Below are 13680 nucleotides of genomic sequence, written 5' to 3'. Positions count from 1 at the left end.
CCCCTTCCACTCTCTCCAAGTTCTTCGGCCTCTCTTCCCTCTCCTCTCTAAACATGTCATCTCTCTCTTCTTCTTCTTCTTCTTCAGTGGAAGGATCACAGACCTCCTCCCCTTTTAGTGTTTCTTCTGTTTCCCTGGCAGTCTCAACTCAGTTATCCTCCTCTGGAACTCCCCCCAGTCCTGCCTGCCCTTCCTCCACAACTCACGTCTCCTCCCCTGCCCCCCAGTCCTCCTCTCCAAACCCCCTGCACCGCCATGGAGAGACCAACAAAGACAGTGAGACTGCCAGGTACTGCAGCCTGATATCAAATTTCATGCCAACCAACACCATTAAATTGAAATGAAAAAGCCAATATAATATAGCTAACCTAATGCATATGTCTGTGTGTCTTTACAGAGATCTTATGAGCTCTGAGGTCAAAGAGGTGGGGGCAGTTGTTCCACAGACAAAGAGAATGGTACCCCTATTTGCTGGCATTGCAGGTCTGTAAACGGGTGCCATTTTTTGGTGCTACTTGTCTCAATTCATCTTTGACAAAGCTTCTCTCTTACCGCTCTCCGTCTCTCGGTCTCTCTCTGCAGAGGCCTCCATTGACCTGAAGGCTTCCTCTGTCTCCTTGGAGAGGTAAGTACTGTAGACAATAGCCACCTTCATCTCACTCAACTCTACATAAGAGTGGTCACTCACACCATGACATGGTAAGGAATATATGTATGCCTGTACATTAAAACAGTGTTCAAACAGACCGATTGGTGTTGAGCCACTGCTACTGAGGCCTCTACCCTGTCTCTCTTCCTCCAGGCCATTGGTCAGGTCTCGGGAAGCCATGGCTCGCCTTCCCAACCTGTTCAGCAAGAGTAGCACCCAGCTGGGGGAGCAGAGCTGCACAGGCGAGGGCGAAGACAACACCAAGCTCCTCGGGTAAACACACACACATCTACACACACACACATACACCTACTCTTATCTCTGAGCTCTGCTTTTTGTTTTAAATACAAATCCATTACAAATCCATTCATTAGTTTACCTTTGGTCCACAGTTCAGATATTAGTGTGTAACTGATGGCTTCTTTCCCACAGGTTGCCTAATATTGGCAACACCTGCTTCATGAACTCTGCTCTGCAGTGCCTGCTGGGGCTGCCAGCATTTTGCAGAGACATCCTGAGACAGCAGAATATCTGGAGTTCCTCCCCCTCCTCTAAACTGCTATGGTATACAGCCTCGCTCTCACCCTCCTGTCCCACCTGTACACACACTGACCCAAACACCTAGACGCTTATAGTTACAGTACACAAGTTCCGCCTCAATGTATGTGTCAGTGGAAGCTGCTGAGGGGAGGACGGCTCGTAATGATGTCTGAAATGGAGCAAATGTAATGGCATCAAACACATGGAAACAATATGTTTGATGTATTTGATAGCATTCCACTGATTCCGAACCAGCCATTACCACGAACCCTTCCTCCCCAATTAAGGTGCCATCAACCTCCTGTGGTATGTATGTATGTATGTATGTATGTTTGTATGTATCCATCCATCTATCTATCTATCTATCTATCTATCTATCTATCTATCTATCTATCTATCTATCTATCTATCTATCTATCTATCTATCTATCTATCTATCTATCTCTCTGTATGTATGTATGTATGTATGTATGTATGTATGTATGTATGTATGTATGTATGTATGTATGTTTGTATGTATCTATCTATCTATCTATGTATGTATGGATGGATGGATGGATGAATGGATATATATTGTCCTTCGTACACTCTTAGTGTCTCATATGATTTTTAAGATAAAACCACACCCAACTCAGCTTCTGATTAACACCAGAGATGATTTCCTGTCACAGTCAGGAATCAGTTGAATCATATTTGATCAGAAGTTAAAGTAGAAGCACAGAGCTAATCTGTGGCCAAGGTGAGAGAGTGAAACCTGAATGCATGCTCTTTGTCTCCGTCCACAGCTGCATTGCCGAGTTACATCAGGCCAGGCTTTCTGGAGGCACTGTTAATGCTAAGAACAAGGAAAATAAGAAAATCCTTCAAACAGTCAAGCGCTGTCTTTCCGTTGTCAATGAGGACTATGAGGACGACAATGAACAGGTAAGATATTATTTGCTAAAAGACTCACTTAACAATAAACCTGGGACACGGGACAGTGTTTTTCCCCAGCTCTGTTTCAGTTGTAGTTGTTGATGTATTTTCTGCTTCTTTCCCATTCTTCTCTTAGGATGCCCATGAATGTGTGTTGCTTCTCCTCTTTCAGCTGAAGGAGGAGGGTATGGCATTAAAGGGCTCACCAGAGCCATACACCTGCCCTGTGAAGCAGTTAGAATTCAAGCTGAAGACTTCCCGTACCTGCACCAGGTAACAGCTGTCATTTGTATACGGTGTACCTTGATGTCATCATCACATTTGTGAGGAGGTTTAATGTCAGCATAATATGCAGGATACAGAGGTAAAGCATTAAGATAGTGTGTAGAGGATCAAAAGGTTTGTGTTGGATAGCTGATGCATTTCTCTCCGTACTTCTGAAGCTGTGGAGTTATAGTGTATGGTCAGGAGGATTACAATCACTTGTCCCTGAGCCTGAGCCATTACCTGCCACACAGCCTGGACCTCTACTTTAAGGTCAGCACTTAGCTTAAACCAAGAGTTAGTATGTCAAGGAACACTATCATTAATGTCATAATGTTCATAATTGTATTGCTATCCTTTGTCACCTAGCCATCTGCGTTAGAGTGTGCATGCAGGGTGTGCTCAGGCAGCATGGCATCTGTGACTATGCACTTCCTCACGCTGCCCCGGTGAGTCCCCCCATCATCATCTCAGATTACAATTGACAGTCCTGATCTAACTCACCAAACTGGGTTATTGAATTGAGTACAAGACTGATTCCTTTGTCTGTGTGAATGCCTACCTGGTCGTCCGTCCGTCCGCCCGCCCGCCCGCCCGCCCGCCCGCCCGCCCGCCCGCCCGTCTGTCTGTCTGTCTGTCTGTCTGTCTGTCTGTCTGTCTGCCCTGCCTGCCTGTCTGTCTCTGAGCAGGGTCCTAATGCTTCATATCAAGCGATTTACTGCAGGCGACTGGGAGCCAAAGAAGGTGGATGATCCCATGTCCATCCCTGCAGAAATAACCCTCCCAGCCGTATGTGGGAAGACAGCCCATGTCCAGTATGGAGCCAGGTTGGTTTACACTCTGTTTGGGGACATTGCACATTGAGTAGCCAACACACACCATGATTTTCACACACTAGATATTTATTTTCAATGCCATCAATTTACACAGGGCAAGCTCCCTGGGGAAAAACAACATGGACAACAAACCTGCAAACTCCCCGAAAGGCACCCTTGATAGACCAGGTAGGACATTGTGTTACTGACATCATGCATAATACCCTCTCATGAAACAGGACTGTTGAGGAAAGCAAGTCGGAAGCTGAAGTTAAGAGTATATTTGTTGATAGGTTTCCACTTCACTTTCTGGTTTGTATTTACACTATATTTGATATACCCCCACCAGCTTCAAATTCCTCTGACCAGCTAGAGAAACCAGCTGACAGTGAGGAAAAGCAGCAGGCAGCCGCTGTGGTGAGGAGAGAGAGAGAGAGAGAGAGAGAGAGAGAGAGAGAGAGAGAGAGAGAGAGAGAGAGAGGGAGAAATAGAACAGATAACAGATAATTAGATCCAGTTGAGATAGTTGAGATAGTGGGCGGATCAAGATAAGGCAGTTATAGAAGGCACCCCTATCCTGTAGACAAAATAACAATCCTATTATTAAATGTGTTTCCTTACAGAGACACCAGCCAGAAAATATCTACAAATTGTCAAGTGTGATCTCACATCTGGGAGACAACATGTATACAGGTATGCAGGCATGCAGGTATGCAGGCACGCAGGTATGCAGGCACGCACACACAATTATGAAAGCTAAATGTACACTCTATTTTGTTTCCCTTGTTCCCTAGGCCACTACATCAGTGATGTTTTGGACAGCCGTGGCAGTGGGTGGCTCTGCCTGGATGACGCACATGTCTTGAGGACAGATGAGGCCACTGTGCTGAAGGCGATTGCACAGACTGCCTACATCCTGTTCTATGTCTGCAGGTAAGGCTCTAGGCCACAAATTTGAGAAGAATGTCACAAATGGAGTCAATGACGACAATCAGTCCCTTTCACCTGTAATCCCTCTGTATGTGTTATTTTTCAGACATTGTATGTACATGTAAGATCTCCCTGTCATTTCTCATTGAAGTGGAGCAGGTGACGGAGACCAGGCCCCGCACTACCAGGAGAAGGATCAGGAGAACCCATCATTAAACTCAGGGAGATGCACAGCGCTCAGGGACCACCTGGAGTAGCACCTACCACACACCAAGAAACATCAGATTAATCGAATTAGGCTGCCCTACACCACCCTCAACTGCCTTAGACCACCATAAAGCTGCCCTAGACCACCATCAGGCTGCCCATCACCACCATCAAGCTGCCCTAGACCAACATCAGACTGCCCTACACCACCATCAAGCTGCCCTAGACCACCATCAAGCTGCCCTACACCACCATCAAGCTGCCCTAGACCTCCATCAAGCTGCCCTACACCACCATCAAGCTGCCCTACACCACCATCAAGCTGCCCTAAACCACCATCAACTGCCTTAGACCACCATCAAGCTGCCCTAGACCACCATCAATTCTCCCTACACCACCATCAGACTATCTTTCACAACCATCAAGCTGCCCTAGACCACCATCAGACTATCCTAGACCATTAGGACATCACGCTGCCCTAAACCACCTAGACACCAAGCTGCCCTAGACCACCAGAACACCAGGCTGCCCTAGACCACCAGAAGACCAGGCTGCCCTAGACCACCTGGACATCAGGCTGCCCTAAACCACCTAGACACCAAGCTGCCCTAGACCACCAGAACACCAGGCTGCCCTAGACCACCAGGACATCAGGCTGCCCTAGACCACCTGGACATCAGGCTGCCCTAGACCACCAGGCTGCCCTAGACCACCAGAATAAACAGCTTACACCACAAAGCATGTACCCACTCTAGGCCATCTACTGTATGTTTACAATTATATAAATATAAAACATCTCACCGACCGAGTGCAATTAATGTTCTTTTACTGTACATGGTAGTGAATAAATGTACCTACAGTGCATTCAGAAAGTATTCAGATCCCTTGACTTTTTCCTCATTTAGTTAAGTTACAGCCTTATTCTAAAATGGATTCATTTATTTTTTCTTCTTCTCATCAATCTACCCCAGAATGACAGCAAAAACAGGTTTTTAGATTTTTTTGCAAATTTATCAAGAAAACATAAAGCTAAACTATCACATTTACATAAGAATTCAGACCCTTTACTCAGTACTTTGTTGAAGCATCTTTGGCAGCGATTACAGCCTCAAGTTTTCTTGGGTATGACGCTATAAGCTTAGCACATCTGTATTTGGGGAGTTTCTCTCATTCTTCTCTGCAGATCCTCTCAAGCTCTGTCGGGTTGGATGGGGAGCATCGCTGCACAGCTATTTTCAGGTCTCCAGAGATGTTCAATCAGGTTCAAGTCCGGGCTCTGGCTGGGCCACTCAAGGACATTCAGAGACTTGTCCCCAAGCCACCCCTGCGTTGTCTTGGCTGTGTGCTAAGGGTCGTTGTCCTGTTGGAAGGTGAACCTTCGCCCCAGTCTGAGATCCTGAACGCTCTGGAGCTGGTTTTCATCAAGCTTCTCTCTGTACTTTGTGCCGTTCATCTTTCCCTCGATTCTGACTAGTCTACCAGTCCCTGCTGCTGAAAAACATCCCCACAGCATGATGCTGCCATCACCATGCTTCACCGTAGAAATGATGCCAGGTTTCCTCCAGACATGGCGAATGGCATTCAGGCCAAAGAGTTCAATCATCAGGTTCCTGATAACTCAGTTTGGCCAGGCGGCCAGCTCTAGGAGTCTTTGGGGTTCCAAACTTCTTCCATTTAGGAATGATGGAGGACAATTCCTTCGACCTCAGGGTTTGGGTTTTGTTCTGACATGCACTGTGAACTGGGACCTTATATAGACCTTTCTTATACAGGCCTTTCTAATCGACCTGGCCGGGGTATCCTGGAAGGATATTGATCTCATCCCGTCAGTAGAGGATGCCTGGTTATTTTTTTTAAATGCCTTCCTACCCATCTTAAATAAGCATGCCCAATTCAAGAAATTTAGAACCAGGAACATATATAGCCCTTGGTTCTCCCCAGACCTGACTGCCCTTAACCAACACAAAAACATACTATGGCATTCTGCATTAGCATCGAACAGCCCCCGTGATATGCAGCTGTTCAGGGAAGCTAGAAACCAGTATACACAGGCAGTTAGAAAAGCCAAGGCTAGCTTTTTCAAGCAGAAATTTGCTTCCTGCAACACTAACTCAAAAAGTTCTGGGACACTGTAAAGTCCATGGAGAATAAGAACACCTCCTCCCAGCTGCCCACTGCACTGAAGATAGGAAATACTGTCACCACTGATAAATCCACTATAATTGAGAATTTCAATAAGCATTTTTCTACGGCTGGCCATGCTTTCCACCTGGTTACTTTCCACCTGGCTCAACAGCACTGCACCCCCCACAGCAACTCGCCCAAGCCTTCCCCATTTCTCCTTCTCCCAAATCCAGTCAGCTGATGTTCTAAAAGAGCTGCAAAATCTGGACCCCTACACATCAGCCGGGCTAGACAATCTGGACCCCTTCTTTCTAAAATGATCTGCCGAAATTGTTGCCACCCCTATTACTAGCCTGTTCAACCTCTCTTTCGTGTCGTCTGAGATTCCCAAAGATTGGAAAGCAGCTGCGGTCATCCCCCTCTTCAAAGGGGGGGACACTCTTGACCCAAACTGCTACAGACCTATATCTATCCTACCCTGCCTTTCTAAGGTCTTCGAAAGCCATGTCAACAAACAGATTACCGACCATTTCGAATCTCACCATACCTTCTCTGCTATGCAATCTGGTTTCAGAGCTGGTCATGGGTGCACCTCAGCCACGCTCAAGGTCCTAAACGATATCTTAACCTCCATCGATAAGAAACATTACTGTGCAGCCGTATTCATTGATCTGGCCAAGGCTTTCGAATCTGTCAATCACCACATCCTCATCGGCAGACTCGACAGCCTTGGTTTCTCAAATGATTGTCTTGCCTGGTTCACCAACTACTTCTCTGATAGAGTTCAATGTGTCAAATCGGAGGGTCTGCTGTCCGGACCTCTGGCAGTCTCTATGGGGGTGCCACAGGGTTAAATTCTTGGACCGACTCTCTTCTCTGTATACATCAATGATGTCGCTCTTGCTGCTGCTCTTTCGGCAATGTCATTTACAAAATAGCCTCCAATACCCTACTCAACAAATTGGATGCAGTCTATCACAGTGCAATCCGTTTTGTCACCAAAGCCCCATATACTACCCACCATTGCGACCTGTACCCTCTCGTTGGCTGGCCCTCGCTTCATACTCGTCGCCAAACCCACTGGCTCCATGTCATCTACAAGACCCTGCTAGGTAAAGTCCCCCCTTATCTCAGCTCGCTGGTCACCATAGCATCACCCACCTGTAGCTCCAGCGGGTATATCTCTAGGGTCACCCCCAAAACCAATTATTTCTTTGGCCGCCTCTCCTTCCAGTTCTCCGCTGCCAATGACTGGAACGAACTACAAAAATCTCTGAAACTGGAAACACTTATCTCCCTCACTAGCTTTAAGCACCAACTGTCAGAGCAGCTCACAGATTACTGCACCTGTACATAGCCCACCTATAATTTAGCCCAAACAACTACTATTTCCCTACTGTATTTATGTTATTTATTTATTTTGCTCCTTTGCACCCCATTATTTTTATTTCTACTTTTCACATTCTTCCACTGCAAATCTACCATTCCAGTGTTTTACTTGCTATATTGTATTTACTTTGACACCATGGCCTTTTTTTGCCTTTACCTCCCTTATCTCACCTCATTTGCTCACATCGTATATAGACTTGTTTATACTGTATTATTGACTGTATGTTTGTTTTACTCCATGTGTAAGTCTGTGTTGTTGTATGTGTCGAACTGCTTTGCTTTATCTTGGCCAGGTCGCAATTGTAAATGAGAACTTGTTCTCAACTTGCCTACCTGGTTAAATAAAGGTGAAATCAAAAATAAATAAAATAAATAGACAGGTGTGTTCCGTTCCAAACCTTGTACAATCATGTACAAGTATTTCTTTTTTTTATTTTGTATAAATTTGCTACAATGTCTAAAAACCTGTCTTCACTTTGTCATTATGGGGTATTGTGTGTAGATTGATGATTTTTTATATCCATTTTGAATAAGGCTGTAACATAACAACATGTGGAAAAAGTCAAGGGGTGTGAATACGATCTGAATGCACTGTATAAGAGGCAATCTCTATCATTCATTCATGTTGGGTAAAAAGAGGAAAAAGTTAATATTACAACAATATTGTGTGTCTGTGCACAGTCTATCTACGCACTCCCTCAGGGTTTTAATGTAACCACAAATACAATGAAGTAATGGAACAATGAATGGCAATGTAACATAGACCATACATCACATATCAGTTTGGAGACAGTCTTGACCCACAACTACTGTGGGAAAGACTAAGAGGACATCAATGTGTTGCACAAGAAATATAGAAGAAAAACAATATTTTTCTATAATGGATATGTTTATTGGTCTTTTACAACAACAACAAAAAAAGTCTAGAAATACAAGAAATAAAAGGAGATAATGAATACCTGGTCGTCAACAGCCAGTCCACTAATAATAACAACCTTCAGGATGTTAAAGCTTTGAACCCAATGAAATTCTACTTTCTGCCTGGCAGACAGAAGGCTCCATAAATCATTCTGTTATAACACTGGTTCACACCAACACGATGGGAGAGGTGCTTATGGTATAATATGACACTAAAGCTATGAAACTGGTTCAAACACTATACACTTTTTTCCCCCTCATGTCTTTATTGAGAAGTGTCTTTCAAAAGAAACAGATAAACCTTTTTTTCCCCCAATTTGTTCTGGCTTAAAATAATAATAAAGGCCTCAAATATGTAATTAGTCATTTACAAAATGGTCATTTATGTTTAACATTTAATAATCAAGGCATCAACAAGTGTGCATATTCAAATTGAATGATTGCTCTACCCTGAACCACTGAATTAAAACCAACGCTCTAACACTCAATAAAACTTCAATAAAACATGAATTACCCTTCTGTAAATCATGCTAATATTATTCAGCCATTTGAAATGCATTGAAATGAAGGTGACACGAGATGTCAAAGAGACCTTTTTGAGTTAAGTATTTTGTACATGGTACAGAAAACATAACTGAATAGCCAGAATTATACATAGCAATATTATAGTATGTCAAGCACACATTTGGGCTGTCTTTCTAAAAAAAAGGGCCTTTGCTCCAAGTCTGACAAACCTAATTCCACACATTATCGTACACCACTTAAAGTAGATTGATATGTCAAATATAAAATGGTGGGTTATTGGACAAGGTTATATTGGTCAAGTTAACAGGGTCTTTTGCTAGTCATATATATAGGGGGAATGCTGAGGCAACATGGCGTGGTACAATCTAATTCACTACAAACCTGCTACCAAAGAGTTATTCACATAGTTATTTTTATACTAAACTAAGTGGATTGCAGTATCTCTATGACAGTGGTGGTTTTGATGAAAACAATTCGGTGTGATCGTCATTTAGGCTACCATTTAAAAATAATTCCCTCGCTTATGCTGTGCTTTGTTTTACATATCCTGGTCCAATACTGTACAATCATGAAAGACACATGTTTTTACATCGTCCACCTGTGTGCCAGTAAACCAGCTGAAATGACAGTGGTTAATTCTAGCTAGAGGGCTGTTTGATTCTAATGGCTGTTCCAGGGAAGTAGCTTTACATAATTATGGTAAACTCCTGCTACTTGTTTTCGAGTGCCTATGCACACTCAGACGCCTATGCAATTTAAATGCACTTTTATCTGCAATTGATGTTAAAAACGAATCCAAGGCATGATGTGCGGTATATTCATATGGAGGAGGTGATGGATTTGCTTGGCCCTGCAGCTTGCCATAGAGGGGTAAGGCAGAGTAGTGGGGTCCACTGCTGGTGTCTGGGGTTAGGAGGACAGGGGTAAGGTTTGTGGGGGCGGAGGCCATGCTGCGTGTGGGCTGTAGGGAGCGCGTCTACTCCAGTTGGGGAGCTGCTGGCGTCTCGTTGGCATTGGCATCCGTGGTCTTGTTTTCCATTTCATCGTCGGATAGGAGGTCGAGCGATGTTCCCTCCACCTGCAGCTGACGCCTGCCCGAGCGGCTGGAGGAGAAACTGATGGGGCCTCCACGCCTGCAGGGGACAGAGGGGGCCAGGAGAGGTATTAGTAACGAGGACCATCAATTTGGCCAATATACACAACTGTTTGTGTGTGTGTGTGGGGGGGGGCTCTAAATACCTGAGGCGGCTCTTGAGTGTGTTGACCTCACGGCTGAGACCCTCGCTGCTCTCAGTGGCATCGTCCAGCTCCCTCTGCAGCTTCCTGCGGTAGGCGTTGGCACGTGTGGACTCCTCCTCAAGCTGCCTCTTCAGCTGCTTCATGCGAGAGTTGGCCTTCTCCATCTGACCCAGCCAGGTGTCACAACAGACATTAACAATGATGAACAGTCAATACTAATACTTACAATACTCAGCATTCCTATGGTCCAATGGTTACTGGAAAGAACCTACTGTAGGAAAGACTCCAATCCTAAATCTTCACACCTATCCAATCCTGTCCCACCTTTGCGAGTTGTACTGAATTGGATAGAATTCCTTCTTTAGCTGTGTACATCTTAAAAATGCACTATGCAGAATTCGCATAATTTCTGTTTATGTCAAAACAAGCAGTCATTGTGTAGAGAATCCATAACCAAAAATCTATACATTTTCAGCTGTTGTACAAAACCGAAAGTAAAAGACGCAAAAACTAAACTAAAAGCATAGAAATGGAGTACTTAGAACGGATCTATCGCTTCTTAGACTTGTTTTCAATGAGAATTAAATATCTATAACTCAAATTTCTATGTTAATTTGGTTAAGTCTCCCAAAAAGTTACATATTGTAGCTTTAATATCTGGGACGTCCAAACTTCCGTGACAAGCTCCTCACCTGTTCCTTGTACTCGTCGGAATGGCGGCGCTCGTCCTCCACCTGCATGCACACCTCCTTCAGCTTCTTCTCTGTCCATCTCACAAGCTTATTGGCCGCTGCTCGCTCCCTGATAGGAGGACAGAGGAATGAGGTCATAGGACAGTTAGAGCACCACAGAAACCGCACTGTAACAAAGGCTGTCAGTCATAGATCTTCAAGTACATCTCGTAAGATTGCTTTTGACTCATTACATTGATCACATTAAGATTTAGATCACATTCAAGAACCTCTCTTCCAACGGGCTTAGCTTGTTCTAAGGCCCTCATGAACTCCTCCTGAGTCTTGGTCTCCTATTTCACCTTGTCTAATAAGGTATGGAGTTGTTATAAGAGAGTTGCTGTGTTTCTCACTTAGCCTCCCGCTCCAACTGCTCCTCCAGCTGCAGTATCTTGGCCTCCAGGGCGGTGATGGAGGCCTTGAACCGGCTCTTCACGGAGCCCTTCAGCTCGCCCAGCTTGGCCCGCAAGTCCTTGTTCTGCCTCTCCAGCTGCTGGCGCACATTTTCACTCTTCTGGGCCATGCTGCGCTCTGCCACAAGCTCCAGGGTCAGGGTGTCCACCTGGGGGAGGAGAGGGGGAAGAGAGAGGTGGAGAGAGGAAAACAGGGAATGAAGGAGAGAGGGGAAAGTGAGAGAGAGATAAGGGTACTTTTTATGGTAGGGCTGAATAATGGATTGTTCCCTGGTGGTAGTAGGATCTACAATCTACTCTGCGAGAACAAATTCTGCTTTGCATTTATGTCATGATCTGTTGATAGTTGTGACTGGTGTGGTAGTGACCAACTGGGTTTACAGAACAGCAAATATACAACAAATGTACTAACGTTAGTATTTTTGTTTAGTTTACAGTCACTAGGCAGAGTGGCAACTTTTCAATGAGGTACGGTCAGAGATGAATAGCTCCATCTGTGTTAAGGTGCTCCTAACAGTATACGCTGATGAAGACAGCTTGTCGGTCAGAAAGGTTGGATATTAGGTTATTAAATAATTGAGTCTGCGCTAGAGTGTGCAGCTCTCCTTTTCCAAGGTCCTCCTAACAACCATTGCAAGGCTATGTTCCATCTGTATCAGATCAGCGTCAACTGAAGTGGAATATGCATTTTACGTTCCATAATTGTAACGATTCTCCTCGTAGGTGGAAGGAGGAGCGGACCAAAGCACAGCATGGTAAGTGTTCATCTTATTTAATGATGAAAGAACACTTCAAAATACAAAACAACAAAGTGAAAACCCAAACAGTTCTGTCTGGTGCAGACACACAAAGACTGAAAATAACCACCCACAAAACACAAAGGAAAACAGGCTACCTAAATATGGTTCTCAATCAGGGACAACAATTGACAGCTGCCTCTGATTGAGAACAATATCAGGCCAAATACAGAAATAGAAAATCATAGAAAAACTAACATAGACAACCCACCCAACTCACGCCCTGACCATACTAAAACAAAAGACAAAACAAAGGAACTAAGGTCAGAACGTGACAATAATAAAATTTTACTCTAAAGTATCTTAAGAAGATAGAAGCTAATAAATATGTTTTATGTTTACTTTATATTGTATAGGCTATAAATGTGTCTTTACGTTGGTCTATTAATGGCAGCACCAATTCATCGAGTCAAATTCTGTGAATGTGTGAATGTAGGCCACTTGGCCAATAAAAGTTGTTTTGATTCTGCTAGACAGTAACATTACTTTGAATGTCCTAGCCTCTTCCCATATCCCATACAATCACGCGTCAGTGGCCCAGGGAGCGTGGGAGAAAGATAACCCAATGTTTTCTCAATAAAAAACAGGTGTATTGGCAAGAACCTAGTTATTTTGTATATTTTATGAAATAGGAATAACTCTGAATACATGATAAATTCATTTTGTAAATTATTTTTCAACATTTTGGTGTGTGTGATTTGTTGGCTATTTACGCTGGTAACGCGTAGACAGGCGCATCATAATTTGGTTTATGACATCACAATGTGAAATGGGCAACATATTTTGATGTTCTGTAAAATAAGGCACAGTCTACAAATACACTGAAATGGGATGTTTGTGTTGCTGTAAAAAGGTATGTGTCAATTCTGGGCTAGAATTTGTCTAACTCTGTTACAATTTAGAGTATATTCTATTCTTTTCAGCTATTACTAGTTGTTTCATTGTCTATTTATGTGTGCCAAATAGCAGGATTTGGGACAGAGGGTATAACTGTATGGTTACAATGGTTTTATTTTTATAAACATGTATTTTTGCTATTTGTTAGCCTATGATACAGAATTCAATATGATTGGGCGACGAGTTCTTTATTTTATGGTCAGATCATGTGGTTTGGGTGTGACATTTGCTGCTAGTTCAAATATAACATATATAATGTTTCTCCAAACAGAAAAAGAAGTGCAGAGTTCGCCTCGGGATTGGGAGCCGCTGTCCATCGCCGTTCCC

The 13680-nt window shown here is 43.8% G+C and overlaps 2 protein-coding genes across 2 annotated transcripts; one reads left to right on the top strand and one right to left on the bottom strand.

Annotated features, from left to right (window-relative positions):
• Positions 1 to 1996: 1996 nt before the first annotated feature.
• LOC118938076 (ubiquitin carboxyl-terminal hydrolase 37-like) lies at positions 1997 to 4370 on the top strand. The gene is made up of 9 exons (XM_036939750.1): positions 1997 to 2377; positions 2548 to 2641; positions 2738 to 2817; positions 3058 to 3195; positions 3299 to 3372; positions 3533 to 3600; positions 3807 to 3876; positions 3978 to 4116; positions 4265 to 4370. Exons 1-9 carry the CDS (start codon positions 2292 to 2294, stop codon positions 4368 to 4370), a joined length of 855 nt encoding a protein of 284 aa, XP_036795645.1. The 5' UTR covers positions 1997 to 2291.
• A 4333-nt stretch (positions 4371 to 8703) lies between these two features.
• LOC118938294 (myosin heavy chain, embryonic smooth muscle isoform-like) lies at positions 8704 to 12511 on the bottom strand. Its single transcript, XM_036941160.1, has 5 exons — positions 12072 to 12511; positions 11600 to 11808; positions 11208 to 11316; positions 10516 to 10679; positions 8704 to 10409 (listed from the first exon to the last, which is right to left on the bottom strand). Exons 2-5 carry the CDS (start codon positions 11767 to 11769, stop codon positions 10253 to 10255), a joined length of 600 nt encoding a protein of 199 aa, XP_036797055.1. The 5' UTR covers positions 11770 to 11808; positions 12072 to 12511; the 3' UTR covers positions 8704 to 10252.
• Between the last annotated feature and the right edge of the window lie 1169 nt (positions 12512 to 13680).

The sequence above is a fragment of the Oncorhynchus mykiss genome, chromosome 13, assembly GCF_013265735.2.
Source record: "Oncorhynchus mykiss isolate Arlee chromosome 13, USDA_OmykA_1.1, whole genome shotgun sequence".
NCBI lineage: Eukaryota > Metazoa > Chordata > Actinopteri > Salmoniformes > Salmonidae > Oncorhynchus > Oncorhynchus mykiss.
The sequence above is the reverse complement of the archived record's forward strand: the minus strand, read 5'-3'. Positions and strand labels throughout refer to the sequence as shown.